At 45.9% G+C, this 16,493-nt stretch overlaps 2 protein-coding genes across 7 annotated transcripts in view; one reads left to right on the top strand and one right to left on the bottom strand.

The window, feature by feature from the left end:
* Positions 1-6,382: 6,382 nt before the first annotated feature.
* On the bottom strand, positions 6,383-14,425 carry LOC131107575 (microtubule cross-linking factor 3-like). The gene is made up of 9 exons (XM_058057738.2): positions 13,787-14,425; positions 13,018-13,242; positions 12,778-12,936; positions 12,640-12,702; positions 12,171-12,440; positions 11,727-12,107; positions 10,839-11,492; positions 10,474-10,740; positions 6,383-6,548 (listed from the first exon to the last, which is right to left on the bottom strand). Exons 1-8 carry the CDS (start codon positions 13,925-13,927, stop codon positions 10,630-10,632), a joined length of 2,004 nt encoding a protein of 667 aa, XP_057913721.2. The 5' UTR covers positions 13,928-14,425; the 3' UTR covers positions 6,383-6,548; positions 10,474-10,629.
* The window catches only part of LOC131107582 (inactive serine protease 35-like), a 56,440-nt gene continuing 48,044 nt past the window's right edge, over positions 8,098-16,493 (top strand). The window contains exons 1-5 of one of the 6 annotated variants that reach the window (XR_013630335.1): positions 8,098-8,208; positions 13,838-14,313; positions 14,990-15,068; positions 15,426-15,573; positions 16,315-16,434. The gene's annotated coding sequence lies outside the window, so the exon portion shown is untranslated. Of the gene's footprint in view, positions 8,209-10,488; positions 14,314-14,720; positions 14,738-14,873; positions 14,902-14,989; positions 15,069-15,425; positions 15,574-16,314; positions 16,435-16,493 lie in introns of those variants that run through there. The other 5 variants (XR_013630336.1, XM_078798851.1, XM_078798852.1 and 2 more) reach the window with 5 other exon arrangements.

Below are 16,493 nucleotides of genomic sequence, written 5' to 3'. Positions count from 1 at the left end.
GGTTGAAAACAACGTAAAGCCGATAGAACCTTACAATGCATCAGAACGGATGCTGTTCGAACCACGCCAATACAAATTCAACGTCCCCTGGCACAGGGTGGTCCGGCCCCTGCGTTCATGTTCAAACAGGCCGTTAAGGCTATTTCCATCCCTGTCGCAGTAGCAACTGACACATGCTGAGGATTTTAGAGCGCCGACCTCCAAATGCCAATGAGGGTGCCCACTACGGGGCCCGTGGGGAAAAGCGGGACAGCTGGGTGCGGGTGAGAGCGTGGGATTCACACGTGGCTCGGGCACAGCGTGGAGACGTTATGTCAGCTATCGCGGGTTGACGGATCGTAATCACTTTAAGAGAGAGAGATATTATGTCCGGCTGCGTGGCAACCCGAATAGAGGCGTAGGAGAATAGAGGAGTCTGCCTGGCACCAGCGTGGCCGTAGCACTGGTTAGCATTGTAGTTGATGCTGCTCTTGAATAGTGTCAAAACAATTATTCTCATAAGAGCTACTTTTTTAGTTCATCATTTTTGTAAGGAATACTTTTCGCTTATCACAAAACAAGGGAGTCATTGCTATTATGGTGTCTTTTTCAGATGTTAGCATGCTGTGTTTGTAGCTCATTGGGAACAAACCCACGTTTTGAAGCACCAAAAGCTGTTTACGACAAAGTCGTACATTTACGAGAAAAAAATGGTAACTTTATGCTACAGGCTACTATGAGACAGCTACTATGAAAAGGGGGAGCTTATGTGACCTTTGGCCTTATGGAGGGGGCGGGATAAGGAAGGCGGAAGTGAGAAGGGCTCGACATGCTAATGTTTGTGCTCAACTGCTGTTTTGTTGCCACGTAAAAAAAATAAAAGCTTGCCTGAAGCAAGAGGACATTTTCCTTCCTTACTGAAGATCTATGCTATATTTTTCCCAGTGGCATATAGTATTATGACTTTATTTGTGTAAATTTACGACTTTAGTCTCTTTAGTCCTTTTTTTATTCTCATAAAATTACAGCTTTATTCTCGAAATCTCAGATTTTTTTCCCCAATGTGGCACTAATACTCTGTTGGGTTTGATTCCTTAAAGTCGCGTTGTACTTTTGACGGAAAACCGAATTGGGCACGTATAACCCTCCAAAGTCCACCTCCCGCTCTTCTTGAGGGATCCACACGTCTCCATGTTGGAGTGACAGGAGGAAATGAAATTACACGCCACACTTTATCTTTTTTTCCACACTTTTTATGCCTCGCCTATCGCCTTTCACTGTTAGGTCACGGTGGCACGGTAAGCTTTCCAAGAGCTAGTTAGCTAGCGTCGGGTCACATGAGGAGAGCGAGCAGAGAAGGGGCCAAGGGGAGGCCTCGTTAAAATACCCCCATGCTGCCTGAGGAGGTGGCAACCTGTAAGCTGTACCATCGGCGCACACACACACATATTTATATAAACTCACCCTGGGAGTTGAGGCAGGCGGGAAGCTTGGAGAGAATGTACAAAGTCATAATTGGGTTTAAAAATGACATTATGTTGAAAAGTCCCTCCCTTTTGACATTTACTTAATTGTACACGTTTGTCATTTATTCATAAGGAACAGGCCAGCCTCTCCCGCTCTTTATTTAGGCAGAAGGCTAAGATTTCTGGCACCAAAACTCACGTCACGCTCGCTATTTTGGTCCGCGTTGCCACACGGCACCAGGAGCTTGGGTGTCAGGGGCCTGTGTGAGGCATCATCATTGGGGGGGGGGGGGGGGGGGGGGCGGGGGTCGGAGTCCACGAGACATCCATGCACTCCAGCATGCACATTTTACACTTCACGCCCTTTGTGTGCTTGTGTGTGTGTGTCAATGTGTTAACGGTTACGTCGTGAGAAAACTGGCCAACGTGTTATTATTACATAGTGACGGCATTTTTTTTTTTTAGCAGGTGTAAAAACCGTAGTTGCTGTACAGTGTTAATGGAGCTCCAGTGTTGTGTTTTTTTATATTTAATTAAATTTTTTTGATTCATTGTTTGCATCAAAGGAAGACTAGTCAAAATGAGACAATATTGACTTGCAGGTCCTAGGAATACAATAGAATATTAGGGTCAGTTCAAAATATTACAATAATGAAGTCATAATTTTACAAAGTCATATCATGAATGAAGTCATATCTTTGGATAGAAATTGATAATTGATAAAAACCATTTTACGGGAATGGTTGTCTGTTGACAATTTATCATCAGAAAAATGGCTGTAATATTACAAGATTTACGTCTGCATGCGAGGAGAAACTGTCATAATTTTTAAATATATGATATAATTTTACTAGCATTAACCAGAGAAGGGTCGTGGTAACAGTCATTCCATTAGTCTGGAATGACAAACTTATCATCAGAAAAATAGCTGTAATATTACAAGATTTAAGTCTGCATGCGAGGAGGAACTGTCATAATTTTTAAATATATGCTATAATTTTGGCTGCAGGGCAGACGAGTGGTTAGCATGCAGACCTCACAGCTAGGAGACCGTGGTTCAATTCCACCCTTGGCCATCTCTGTATGGAGTTTGCATGTTCTCCGTTCTCTGTTCATTTGCTCCGGGTACTCCGGTTTCCTCCCACATTCCAAAGACATGCTAGGTTAATTGGCGACTCCAAATTGTCCATAGGTATGAATGTGAGTGTGAATGGTTGTTTGTCTATATGTGCCCTGTGATTGGCTGGCCACCAGTCCAGGGTGTATCCCGCCTCTCGCCCGAAGACAGCTGGGATAGGCTCCAGCACCCCCGTGACCCTCGTGAGGAAAAGCGGTAGAAAATGAATGAATGAATGATATAATTTTACTAGCATTAACCAGAGAAGGCGTTGTGGTAACAGTCATTGCATTAGTGTGGGCCATAGCTAACCATATTTTACCTCATTTTGGCGAGCATCCTGTTGTGCTATTAATTTTCTGCTTCAGTGCAACTGTGTTCATTCTCTATTTTTATGACAAAGCATTCTTGTTAGCAGCCTATTAGTTTTTGATCCCTAATTTATCACGGCTAATTGGTTCATATGTGACTTGTATTTGACATTTTTCTTCATGTCATTGTGCGAACAGTACAATATTTACATAACCCACACGCGTTTGTACATGCACATCACTTCCCGGAGGCTTTGCCTTCACATTAACAAGTTGCATACACTGAACAGCCACATAAAAAATATGGCATCCTCCCCTGCGGTGTGATTGTAGCTGTAATGATTTTGTAGTCTCACAGCATTGCAACGAGAATCCATATGTATAAAGAGACTTTTATTTTCTTCAAATCACTGTTATATTTATTACCAAGAAAGAAAAAATACATGAAGTCATACCAGAGTGAACATATGAAATATATGACTGACAACATAAAACTAAATCACGCTGTTTGGTTAGCAGGTAGTAGTAGCAGGCTGCTGCCCCTACAACTGGGGCTCCATGATGCAACATCCCATCATTTATAAATAGACATGAAAGAAGTTCACATAAAAAAAGATGTGGATTAAAGAGGAGCAGCGGCTAAAGAAAAAGCTAATGTGTTGACCAAGTGAAGAAGCACAGCAAGAAAGGAGAATGTCGTCTGCCCTCATGGCACAGTCCTTCCTATTTACAGAGAATGTGGCATGGATGGAAAGAAGATGAATGGCTATCACATGATGACCGTCTCTGTCGGGAGCGAGTAGGAAATGATTGGACGGTGTTTGAGGGCGGGGCTCGAAGTTCTGGTCTTTGGGCTCGGAGAGCGGACTAGAGGACTTGGGGGACGGTACATCGGGCCCGACGGGGCGACAATCCTAGCAGCGGGTGTGCGGCTGGCCCATCTAGAAGGAGGACGCTGATTGGCCGGCCGAGCGGGACGAGAGAAACTCCTTTTGGGCTCTTCGGACCACTGAGGCGGGTTTACCTGGACCAAGAAGACAGAAGACCAGTTAGCATTCATGCGTCAGAATTGATCAAAATTGATTCTGGACTGTACCTCCTGCGATTGTGTTTTGTAGGCTGCGTGTCCAGCTCTAGAACTGTACTCGTGTTGGATCTCCAGCATGTCCAGCAGCTCAATGAGTCCCTCATCTGTGCCACAGCCTGGATGGTTTCCTAACCTGCCCCTCTGGATCTTCTGAGGATCCCCATGATGGGTTGCGGGCTTCCTTGCTGTTGCGCTGTTGGATCTGGGTCTGGTCCTCAGGCTCCCCGGCACCTGTGATCTGGACTGGCACTGCTGCGGACTTGAGTAGGATCCTTTAGAACCACTGTAGGATCCTCTTCGCAGGTTAAACCCCCACTGCTGGCTGTGTTCCACCTCTGCCGTCAGTGCTTCGGAATCCGCGTAGCATTTCTGGACGGGCGCCCTTCCAGCGCCCCCCCTTCGCTGGCACCCTGGGGTGGCACACTTCACTTCTGGTGTCGCCATTCCTGCATCAGTGAGCGTTTTGCCCTCGTTCTCCTGCAGCATGGCTTCAAACTTCCTGACAACCAAGGGGCTTCCGCACTTGCGGTCGCTGAGGATGCTTGGACTGTACGACTTCCTGTCCAGGGCCGGTGATTCCGCAGTCGGGGACTGAGCGGTGGACCGCGAGTGTGCAACAGGAGCGTCCTTCTGCCCAAGAGGCGGCTTGGAACCTGAGTTCTCTTTGTTGGAGCAACTCTTAGTAAAGGACACTCGGTTCTTTCGATTTTCCAACTCTTCAAAACCACCCAAAAACTGCTCATGGGCCATCCTGTTGTGAGATCATAATAAAATCAGTTACCTTCCTACATAGTTCGATAAACAATACTTTTGTACGCCCCGTACCTTTGATTTCCTGCTCGTCTTTTACCGTCATCCTGGTGTAAGGGGACGTCCCGACTCACCTTGATGGTGTCACTGAAGTGCTGAAAGATGAAAACACGTATTCTGTGAGTGTGCCACTTGCCCCGCTCGTCATCAAATGTCCATCGTCCTCTTACCACGTGGCGGGCGCTGTTGTTCCTCCGACTAGCAAGATTCCCATGGCCCAGGTAGTCCTGCAGCAAGTCTCCGATCTCCGAAACACCGTTTTGATGGCCGGTGGAGTAGCCGTGGTGATGCGGCGGATGGAAACCTCCGTGGTGATTGTTGCTGTGATGGACAGGCGTGAAAATTGGGTTGCTGTGGTTCCCCGGGTCATGTTTGGCATATTGGTGGTTGTCCATGGCCATGCCGCTTCCTCCCCTACGTGCCTGAACCTCAGTGTACAGCTGGAATAAAACACTGGACATTACTCTTCCATCCACGCAACTGCCTTGTCATAATGATGATATTATTACACAAAATGTTTACCACCGCGATATTCTGCATGGCAACCTATGTACTTCCTGAGGGTGTCTGCTTTCAAAGTACGTGTGTGTGAGCACTTAGCACGTCTGTCAGCGCGTCCTTTCATTCGCCTGGAGACATTTGTCTATATCATTGCTGCCACGCTAAGACACAGACATAAACATGGCATACTACACTAATGAACACGCTCCAGGGACGAGCAAGCACGTCATAACACAGACAGAAAACTATTCATGGCTTTATGCAGACAAAGTGCTCAATAAGTGTCTTGTTTGGTGGGGAACCCAATATTTATTTGAATTCATTTGTTCAATACATTTATTTAAATAAATGCTGAATGCCCTGCGATTGGCTGGCCACCAGTCCAGGGTGTATTCCGCCTTTTCCCCAAAGTCAGCTGGGATAGGCTCCAGCATACCCCTGCGATCCTAGTGAGGATGCACGGCCAAGAAGACGCACGTGGCGGAAGGATGCAACTTCTCCACTTTGATAGTTTGAACAATTATACAAATATCAAGAAAAAAATGCATCTCAGAAGCTATCAACTTTGCTCTTTTTTTCTCTATTTATTCTGCTTCTTTAAAAAAATCTAAATATTTCAACTTCTGCATAATCTTGATAAATATTGTTACTTTATTCTCATTACTTTATTGACATAACAGATTTTTTTGCAACCTTATTTTCCAAAAAATTACTACTTTATTTGTTAATTTTTTTTCATAATACACCTTAAATAAATGTTAATATTTCAACTTTATGCTACTAAAATTAGGTGAGTTTTCTCATGTTAGATTATTCTTGTAAAATTAACGTACACTTATACATTTTTGCTGTTTTTTTAAGTTAAATTCGATTTTCAGAATGTACCGCACCCTGGACACCCCTATTGTAGTATGTGGCAAAGACTGAAAAGTTTTAACATTCCTAAAGTATAATTCCATGTTTCAGGCTCACCTCTTCTATTTTCCTCTGGATGTCCTGCAGCTGGTCCTCCCACTCTTGCATCTCTGAGTCAAAATTGTCCATCACGTCAGGCCTCTCTTGTCCCCAGCCACGACTGCCGTGTTCCAGCCCGCGCTCCAGATCAATGGCCGCCATGACGCCGGCCACCCGACGCTCGGAGACCTTTTTGCTTTGTATTTTTTTCAAAATGGCAACTTGCGTCTGTCCTCTTGTTGTACTTTCTTGTAGGGAGGTGACGGCAGGGATGCTGTTGGCCGATGCCTGGACGGATGGATGGATGGATGGCGACACTGACACTAGAAGGCAAACACGTGGGCGAAGGTAGATAGTTTACTAAGACATAGCATGTACATTTTAACGAGGTGAAAATGCATTGTAGCTCACTTTTTAAAAAAAGATTTCATGCATTCCTGTAGACAAGTGGATAAACAGAATTATAGTTTTTGGACTTATCAAACTGTAAAAGTGAAAACGCATGTTTGTACACAACAACAACATGAGCTTTGTTTTCATGCACCCTTTTCACAAGCGGATAAAAACAAAATTATAGTCCAATCGCGCTCTCTAGTTGACAAATTCAGGAGACAAATAAAAACAAATTAGGCCAAAATTGCTGAGCGGCACACCATTTACGCCTCATGTTGTGATGCTGTTAAAGGAAAATTGTAATGAAATGCAATTTTATAAACAGTAATAAAACCAAAAAACTTTATCCAGATTTGCACCAAAACCCAACCTAATATAACACAATTCTTTGTCGTGTGGGCCTTCCTGTTGTAAATTCACAGGCATGTACGACTAGCTTAACGCAGCACGCGTGGACATGTTGGACATGTTCCATGACACACGTTAGCGCCTTTTAGGCACTCAGGGTGGAGGTCATCTCCGCCTCTGACCTCCACCCCTGCCTGCGCGCACCTCACTGCGTAGCATAGAAAGACATCCCTGGCATGTGGCAGGGCGGCCATTTGCCAGGAAGGGAACACACACGTGTTTCAAGCATGACGCATGAAATGCTAATGTGATGACAAGGTTTTTTTTTTCCACAGCGAAATATCAAAATAAAGAGCTTATTAAGGGCTTGAAGTATCTTGTTATAGAAAGCGTGACAGAAAGCCACCAGCCTCTGGGAGTAGGAGCCATACTGTTCCTGTTAATTATGCATAACGTGAATGGCATCCAGTAGAGAGCAGACCTCCGCCAAGGCTGAATAATCCCAATTTGGACCAACGCCAACTTGTAAGCCATATTTCCTGTGTATACATGCACACCTACAATGGCAAGAATTGGATTATGGTGGCTCCATCATAAATCCTGCTAACTAAAAAAAACATCAATGGAAGTGAAAATATGCCTTCCTTAAGGATGACTGTGATCCATCCATGCATCAATGCCCTACCTTCTTCCAGGTGCACAAAGCTGTCCCTGCCCTCCAATAAAATCCCCAGCTCTCGGCCTAGTCCCTGCTCCTGAGTCACCCCCTTCCAAAGTGTCCCTCTGCTGTGCAGCCCCTGTGTTTTTCCTCCCTGTCGTTACGTAAAGCCGGGCGGGCTCACTTTTAAAGAGCCCACTCCCGTACGGAGGTCAAGTCGTTGGAACAATAGAGTAAACAACTTGTTCCAGACCCCCCCCCAACCCTTCCTCCGCCCCCACCTCCCCGTTTTATATGTGAAGGTGGGCGCGCCCCCGCCGGACCCTGGATCCAATATCATAATGTCAAATTTATTCCAGCATGTGAAGCTTCCAGCGGGACAACTGTCGTCACCAGCACCCTGGCTAAAAATACTCAAGGGCGGGGGTGGGGAGGGTGGGAAGAGGGAAAGTGTTTACATAGCTATTTAAGCCTGCCGCCACCTCTCGGCCAATGAGCTTCTCTGTTGCTACTCTGCTTTCAGGCGCCCGGGCAGATTTTGTCTTGTGACATGCCACCATTTTTTCCCAATGGACGCCAAGTGGGTGAGTCATTTGATTTGATTTTATGTCAGCATTCATGCGGCACCAATCATGAGTCGTGGTTGATATAGTCACGTGATCAAATCATGCGGTGTAACGCTTCACATCATGCACTCCTACCGGGCTACCTGTGTCCTTACTTCTCAAACAAACCCACCACACGGTGGCGCTGATATCAAACCACATAAGACATCTCGCACATGTAACTTTAGGGTGAAAAAACATGGCACACTCCCTGAGAGGATTGGGAAGCATGTGACTGTCAAATCTGAGCAATCTTGGTTGAATGACATGGCCGCCATGAAGCCACATAACTTTTTTTAGCAACTAGCCGTCAATCCAGGGCTGGACAACGCACGGCCCGCGGCACATAATAATATATATTTCCATTAAATATATGGCATTTTTAAAAGTAAATATAATGTAACAAGAAAAAATAATCAGCAGTAAGTCAAAATATTTGGAGAAAAGTTGTAATATGTCATCATTTTAATCATAATTACAATATTAAGGAAAAAAAGTTGTAAAATTATGAGAGAGAAGCAAAACAAGTTGTCATTTTTGGAAAATCAGGTTGCGGAAAAAATTAGTACGAGAATAAAGTTAAATATGATGTGGAAAAGGGGAAAATTTTAAAGGAGGCAGTTGTTGGGGGCAAAAAAAACCCAGCAGCTGAAATGCACAACAGCTGTAATTTTACAAGAATAAAATATATTATATCAGTATATTGAAAAAAAACATATTCAAACATGAAAAAAGGTCTCCATTTTGCGAGTTAGCAGAGTTGAAATATTGAATATGAAATAATTATTTTCCAAAAGTTTTAATTTTAGGCAAAAAAATAAAGTTGTAATATTTGGCAAATGAGGCTGGGGTTAATAATATGGGAATAAAGTCCAAATATTATGAGAATAAAGTATAACAAGTCTTTGAAAATATACATATGTGTTCCATGTACGCTAGCGTGACTTCCAAAGCATTTTCAACTGTTTAATTTCATGTTATTTCTAAGCAAGAAGTATTCCAAATATGAGTCATAAGGCAGATTTCCAGGATGTTAAACACCACAGAAGCGTGCGGAATGCCACCCCACATCCTCCTGTAACGTGAACCCGTGGCTGACAGTTGCTACTGTTCATCTGCCTGACCACCCCGCCCCCACCCACGCATTGCCTCTCCTCGTTTGCTAATTCTTTTACTTAGAGGCATCGGATTTCCACCCCCCCCTCATGTCGGAAGCCTGCGGATCACCTCCATCATTCCTCCACCTGTCACGCCCTCACGCCAGTAATGGATGATAACGCTGTGCCCTCAAGAAGTTTAAAGGGGGGGGATTTCAAAACAAAGTGTCCCCGCGTTACCTTGAGGCAATGACAGCAGGGACGGTATGTAATGTGTTTTTCACCAGCAAGGAAGATCTGACGGCGGCTGTGAGCTCCTCTGAAGCCCCAATGTATTTACAAGCAAGGTTAAATCGGGACATAGAGGTCACGGGTCCTTGGAGCCATTAAGTTCTAAACATTCATTACTCTTATTATTCATTTTTAATTGAACAATATTTGTATTATTGTGGTTTTCTGTGGTGTAAAAACTACCTGCGAGGCTTATCACTCCTAACCGCTGTTTGTAATATTTTGGTTACCTTCAACTACACATTTAGAGGCCAAAGGGGTCCAATTCTCTGAGGCATCCCAGGCCATTGGAACCTTGGTGAGCATCATTAATCTGTTCCACAAGGTCCAACGCTAACTCAATACAATTTTCCCATAAGAAATCATGGCAGTCCACTTAATCCAGAAAGCCAAAAATATTAACACAAAACATGTTTTTATAGTTTTATAATTGTAGTTTTCCATTCAAACTGCATGTAGCTAATGAAGAAAAAGGATAAATGAACATTTAAGGTGACTTTTACCTTCACTGAAGACGTGATTCTTGCAGAATGACTGAATCACAGTTCCCCATTCACCCCCAGGGGGGCTCTGCTCCACTATTTGAGAAGCACTGATTTAGGCCCAGAGTTTGCTTAAATATGCAAGGGAGGCCTGTACACCAAAACTCCACTTGTTCCATAGTCTAGGAACTCGTACGTAAACACATGTATATTTGTAAATGCTTATCAATTGAATTAAGAGCTACTCTAGTTACTGGAGGCTTTAACGCTAACAGGTGCTAAGCTAAATTAATTATATACATAGCAGGATTGTTAAGGTTGCTGTAAAGCAACAATTTCCAGCCAAGACAGACATGTTGGAGCTACAAACTCACCTTCTTCTGGGTTTGATTCCAGGCTGGGACGCCAGCTCAAGCTTTCCCTATGCTTTTGGTAACCTTGGCAACAAATAATGCGGTGAAGCGAGGTGAGGTAAAAAAGGAATCAACAGAGAAGAAGCGACAAAGGATTAACGTAGATAAACAAAAGAATCACAGAACAAAGAAGAGGGTGAAAAGAAAGACGAGTTTAAAGATGGTGGCGTACGAGAGGGAGGAGAACAACACGAGTATGAGGATGAGCAAAATGATTGGCTGGAACATCTGGGAATGTGAGGAACATGAGATCGCAAGTGAGGGAGAAAAGGAGTTAGCACAAAAGTATTGTAGGATCGACGGTGAATGTTTTTTTGGTTTCTCACCGACAGTGGCTCCTCGCTGTCCCGCTCCCCCTGCCTGGGCCCCTCCAGTCTGTCTATGAAGGCCTGCAGTTCTTTCCGGAAGGCTTTCATCTGGGCGTTGATGCGGTACAGCAGCTCATGCTCTCTAATCCGACTCCCGTCATCCTCTGCACCGTCATCCCCTAGCACGACATCGCCGTTGGAGACGTAGACCCTCGCTTCTGAGATGATGGCCGCCGTTTCGGCAATGAGGCGGTCGATGGTCCGAACGAGCCTCTCCGCTTCCACCCGGATGTCAATCATTTGCTGCCTTTCATGCAGGCTGCACCGCCCGCCAGGCAGGAGGCGGGATAAAGATGGGGAGGCGGCTCCTTCTGGTCCGGTGGGGGTGAGGAGGCCCCTTGTAGGGGTCAAGCAACGGCTGCTGCCGTTAGTGTTCCTGACCTCGTCTGAGTCGCTCTCACCGCCGATGGGACCCTCGCGTTTGCGGTGGGGCGGGAGCAGGCGGGACGACGTGGAGTCCTCGTCGCTCTCACGGCGACCGCTGGTGCCACCGCCGGCGTCACTCTCGGCATCGCTGTCCCTCGGACTGGGCCGCAGGGAGAGGTGGGAGGCTAGGTCGTAGCGCTGCATGTTGGACAGGAGCACGCGGTTCTCGTATTGGAGCTGCATCACCTGAGGAGACAAAAAAAGATGGTGTCGTGCATCAATGTGACCAGTAGAGGGTGCTCAAACCAACATAAGTTTTTTGCTGTTCGTAGGAACCAATTTCTACGAACCAATTTTGAGCAAACTTTGACAGAATATTGATACAGAGCTGGACGCAGGTCTGGATATAGCCATTCCTTTCCACTTTATATTGTTACAGTCCACTTGCAATGGGGCCAAAAAGCAGCAAACGTTTCCAACCTTGCCACTTAGGTCGTTGATTTGAAGCCTGGCCGCCTTCAGCTCCTCCTGGAGGGCCTCTGTCTTTAGTCCCTCCGTCCCCATTCCTCCCGAGACTCCTCCTCCGTGCCGGGCCCCACCTTCATGGGTGCCGGCTTTGAACCGAAGCTTGTTCAGCTCAGTGGTCACCCTCTGGTTCTGCTCCTCTGCATCCGCAAGGTTCCTCCTCAAGAGCTCGGCCTCATCCTCCACCAGCTGCAGCTGCTGCCTAAGCTCCGTCAGGTCGTCCCCCAGCCCTCGCCCCGTGCCCGAGCCGCCCATCACCCCACCCCCGGAGCTTCCTTCCCCTTCGCCCTCACCGCGGAGGTCATCCAGCTCAGATCTCAAGCCTCGGTTCTCCACCTGAGGAAGAAAGACAATCTCACAACTTCCACTCAGTAACTTCCTTCAAAGCATCTCTCTCACCTCCAGTTCCACAATTTTCCTCCCCAAGATGTTGGCCTCCTCCTCTACCAGGCGGAGACGGAGCTTCAGCTCTGACTCGCGGGTGGATGGAGGTCCCCCGACCTCGCCTTTGGGATGGGTGCTGTCCAGCTCGCCATAGAAGGAGCGGTACTTCTGCAGCTCCTGCTCCAGGCGGTCCTTCTCCTTGTCGATGGTGGCCGTCTTCCTCCTCATAAGTACAGCCTCCTCTTTGATCAAGGCCAGCTGGCACCTCAGGTCCTCGTTGTCCTCCTGCAGCACCGAGAGAAATGCCGATAGCGGGCGGGGGGGCTTAAGAGCTTAAAAGCGAAGGGAAGATTTAGTGGCTTTTAGTGCCAAAAACCTCTGAACTAAGATGAGCAGGAAGCTCTCACTAAAGACGGGAGAAATTTATTTGACACTTGATTTGAACATTTTTGAAGAGTGGAGTGGAGTGGACAGTGGGCCTGACCTCAGTGGGAGTCTGTGCTGCTTTCTTCTCCGTCTTCTGGATGTCCCTGCCGCCTCGCCTCTTCTGAGGAAAGCCAATTTTGGTAGATTCTTGTGAAAAATTAAAGATCACATAATTCTAGCTGACGTTTACACCGACCTCTTTGGATTTGTCCAGCTCGTTCTGCAGAGCCTGTTTGGTCACCTCCACCTCGATGAGATTCTGCCTCAGTTTCTCATTCTCCTCCTCAGTTTTGGTACGGTTCTCCTCCACCTTCTCCAGCTCGTGATGCAGCCTCACTGACACGTCTTTTGCAACCTGAGGCCCACATTGAAGACCGCATTCATAAAACCGCCATCTGCAGTTTTAATATAATTTGTTCTCCAGCCTGCACTGCACCTTCAGGTCCTGTTCCAGACTCCTGAGAAGCTCCTCATCGATCTCTCCCGTCTGGGCGTAGCGCAGCCGCTTCCTCTCGGCCTTGCGCAGGCGATACTGCAGGATCCGGCAGTTTTTGTTGGCTCTCTCCATCTCCCGCCGCATTTCCTGCAGCTGACAGGTGTCCTCCTCGTAGAACGTGTCCCGCATCTCTTCCATCTCGGCCCTCATCTCCTCTATCTCGCACTGGAAACGCCAAATAACCAATAAATTGTGATTTTCTATTGTTGCAATGAGAACTACTGAACTAATTGCGCAAACGTGGCTCATCTCCGCTTCCTCTGTTGTCCCTCGTTTGGAACAAAATATGCTATTGATTGCAGGAGATCAATGTGAGGCAAATCAATAACCAATTAGTCATCTGCCACAGTGATTTCAGCACAGATCCAAGCTTTATGCAAACAGTATTCAGCACAATGCTGACTCAGCTGTGCACTATTGTGGGCCTATTCTATGGACACCTGTGTAATCTGAAGAGATGCAAATGCTAAAACTGAGCTTTTGCTAATAAAATAATGCCTGATTTTTGTCAGAAAGCAGTAGTTGGTTGTTTTTTGCAGGGGTAGAGACTCATGGTTTGGTTACCTCATTTAGCTGCAGGAAGTGGTCTAGAAATTGCTCTACAACAACAATTATACACATTATAGATGCAGCTTATGCATAGCATCTTATTTGTGCTATCAGGTTGTAGACATAGCAAGATGAGGGGAAATAAAGCCGCATATACAACCTTCAGGATGTCGTTTTCCTCTAAAAGTCTGTCCATCTCCTCTTGCAACAGGCCCTCCTCCTGCTGTGTCATGGAACCCGCCTCGGTGGCCTCTGCAGCCGGCTCTGGATCACCAAGAGCAGCCTCCTGCGTGTCGGTCATGCTTTGCGTCCTGCTGTTTCCCCACCCCCTAACGACCGTGCTTCGTCTGCTTCCACCCGCTAGATCAACTCAGCCAGCCAGCATCCTCCACTCCACTCCACTCGCGAAGCCGAACCGAATGAGGCCCTGCCTGTCCGACTTGGTGTGGACTTCCGCTGCTATTGCAGACGAGCAGCTTCACTTCCCCTTCACCGAGGGTGTACTGGACCACAAACGTCCATGTGGAGTCGCATTTAAGATGCATAAAGATGAGTAAACAGACGAGGGAACGCCAGCATCCGCCCTGTTTGCTGGGACCAGCCTCAGCACCATCCAGCATCCGGGTGAGCGGACCCACCAATGAGGCTCGCGGGCTCCCTCTTCCTGTCGTCAGATTCCCTCTACTGGTAAGCTTCGTCAGCCGTATTCTATCCAACCTACTTCGAGCAGAACATGGTACAAGGTACTCCGCAACTGGACAATATCTGTGCCTGAGGAAGTCCCCCTAGAAAACCCCCTATTCTGATATTGATTGTGAAAGTAGGACTTGTTACAGCGCCACTCAGCGGCAGATTTAAGCTCTGCAACAATCTTGGAAATGTTCCCAAGATGTTACTGTTGATAAACTACAATTGAAAACCTTTAAAAACAGGAATAGTGTCAAAAGGCGAAACGTTTGGGCAGCATATCTCTATAGGTTTGTATTTAATCCGGTTTATAGAGCCTAACCTCATACTGATAATGATACAATCTATTTTGACACTGACGACGTACCGTAGATATGTTTCAAGATGGCGGCCCAGTATGTCTGATTAAAAGTTTGCCAAGCAGGTATTCAGTTATACCATTAAACTCCATGTTTTCCGCCAAAAAGTGATTGGTGATTAGATAGAAGTTCTGTTCTTAAAAACGTTGTGTGTTTTTGCTTTCTTTTTTTTTCTTTTTCTTTTTTGCATGCTCGCTAATGGAGGTATACCAGCTTTCGTAGAGTCACTGTAAGACACTTTGGAACGGTTCTGTTGTGAACTTCTTCTGCTTCAAGGAACATTTATATTGTTCGGGTTCCCTTTGTTTTATTCCCAGGATTCCAGCCACTAATTTTATGTCCAGCAGGGGGCAGAGTGGACACACAGAGCAGATTGACGCTCCACACAGGAGGAGGGTGAGTGAAGGGTGACTGTTTCCGCTGTGTTAGGAGAGAATGAGCTCCTTTGCTAATGAGATGAGTGAGTGGCGGGTCAGGTTTGCAAGACTTAACCCCCCAGGCGACCCTTTACCCTATACCCTAACAGCTTGTGGATGACTGAGTTCTATTGTAAGAATCTGTGCTGTGTTAAACCTGCAACAATTGGCCTTCAAGCTAGCCTTGCCCAGTGTGTGACAGTTGCAGTGTGTGCACCTTTCTGCAGGAGGTGGCATGCAGGTTATTGTGACCCTGTGCTAAATGCCTTTGATCGAAAAGCCTCAGCCCTTTTGCAATCCCTTTAATCCTTGGCTTACATCCCTCTGTGTCCCCAAGGAGGACAAACACACCTCTCTGCTCTCCTCTGATCCACAATTCAGTGTCCGCATCCTCCATGGTGCGAGGGCAACGCCCTTTGGGAGCCCTATTGGAGTCGGGAAGGGTGCGCCAGGATGAGAAGTGGTACAGGGTCCACTTGAAACAGGTGTGTCCAAAGTGCAGCCCGGGGGCCATTGTGGTCCGCAACACATCCTAAAAATTTAATTTTACAAGAATAAGAGAAAAAAGTTGTACTCGAGCAAGAAAGTCATAATTTTACAAGAATGTGATAAGAGTTCAAATAACAATTTTAGTAGCATTAAGGTTGAAATATCCAAAAATAGTTTTGTGAGAAACAAACAGAACGAGTTCAGGTTAGGTTTCAGAAAAAGTTATGTTGAATAAAGCCAAAATATGTGAATAAAGACATAATTACGACATAATTACGAGACTAAAAGAAGAAATACAAGAAGAAAGTTGTGGTGGTGGTGGTGGGGGACAGCTAAAATGGGTGAAAAAAACAACATATTTTATAAGAATAAAGTAACAATATATTAAAGAAAAAACATTGCTAAAAGTCGCCATATGAGAAACAAAACATTATTTGGGGGAAATTACTGTATGTTGAGAGAAAAGATGATGTTATGGGAATAAAGTCTAAATGTTATGCAAACAAAGTACGAAAATAAATTACGAAAAACAAATTTACAAAGCTTATTTAAAACTATGTTTTATTTGGAACAAAAAATAGTAAAGTTGATACGAATGACATGCTATTTCATGCAATGGATGTATTATGAATGGCCACAGATTGAGACACGTTTGTGAGCCATGTTTGAGAGAAAGAGGCCTTTTGTGTACACGGAGAAGGCCTGCGCTAGCAATAAATTGCATGTCCCTCTCCTAGTGAAGGCCCAATGTGAACTGGCCACCGTCTTGAGTTCCAGAGGAGACCTGATGGCAGATTAACTGAAGGCTTCTTCTCCAGTGACCTGCTTTCTTGGGCAACCCGTGAAGTGACGTAGAGGTAAGCTCTTTTGGAGCTAAAGCCAATTTGCCCCCAAAGATTAGGGCAGATCTGTCTGG

The sequence above is a fragment of the Doryrhamphus excisus genome, linkage group LG19 (genome assembly GCF_037039965.1).
Source record: "Doryrhamphus excisus strain RoL-2023G ecotype Guam linkage group LG19, RoL_Dexc_Guam_v1.1, whole genome shotgun sequence".
Lineage (NCBI taxonomy): Eukaryota > Metazoa > Chordata > Actinopteri > Syngnathiformes > Syngnathidae > Doryrhamphus > Doryrhamphus excisus.
This window is presented reverse-complemented; position numbering and strand designations above follow the sequence as displayed.

Bases quoted from the DNA above. Each gene is read 5' to 3' on its own strand.
- LOC131107575 (XM_058057738.2), bottom strand. From the start codon at position 13,927: ATGACCGACACGCAGGAGGCTGCTCTTGGTGATCCAGAGCCGGCTGCA. The intron at 12,108-12,170 runs GTGAGAGAGATG...TTTCTTCCTCAG, and splicing joins GGAAAATTGTGGAACTGGAG to GTGGAGAACCGAGGCTTGAG. The intron at 10,741-10,838 runs GTGAGAAACCAA...TCACATTCCCAG, and splicing joins ACAGCGAGGAGCCACTGTCG to ATGTTCCAGCCAATCATTTT.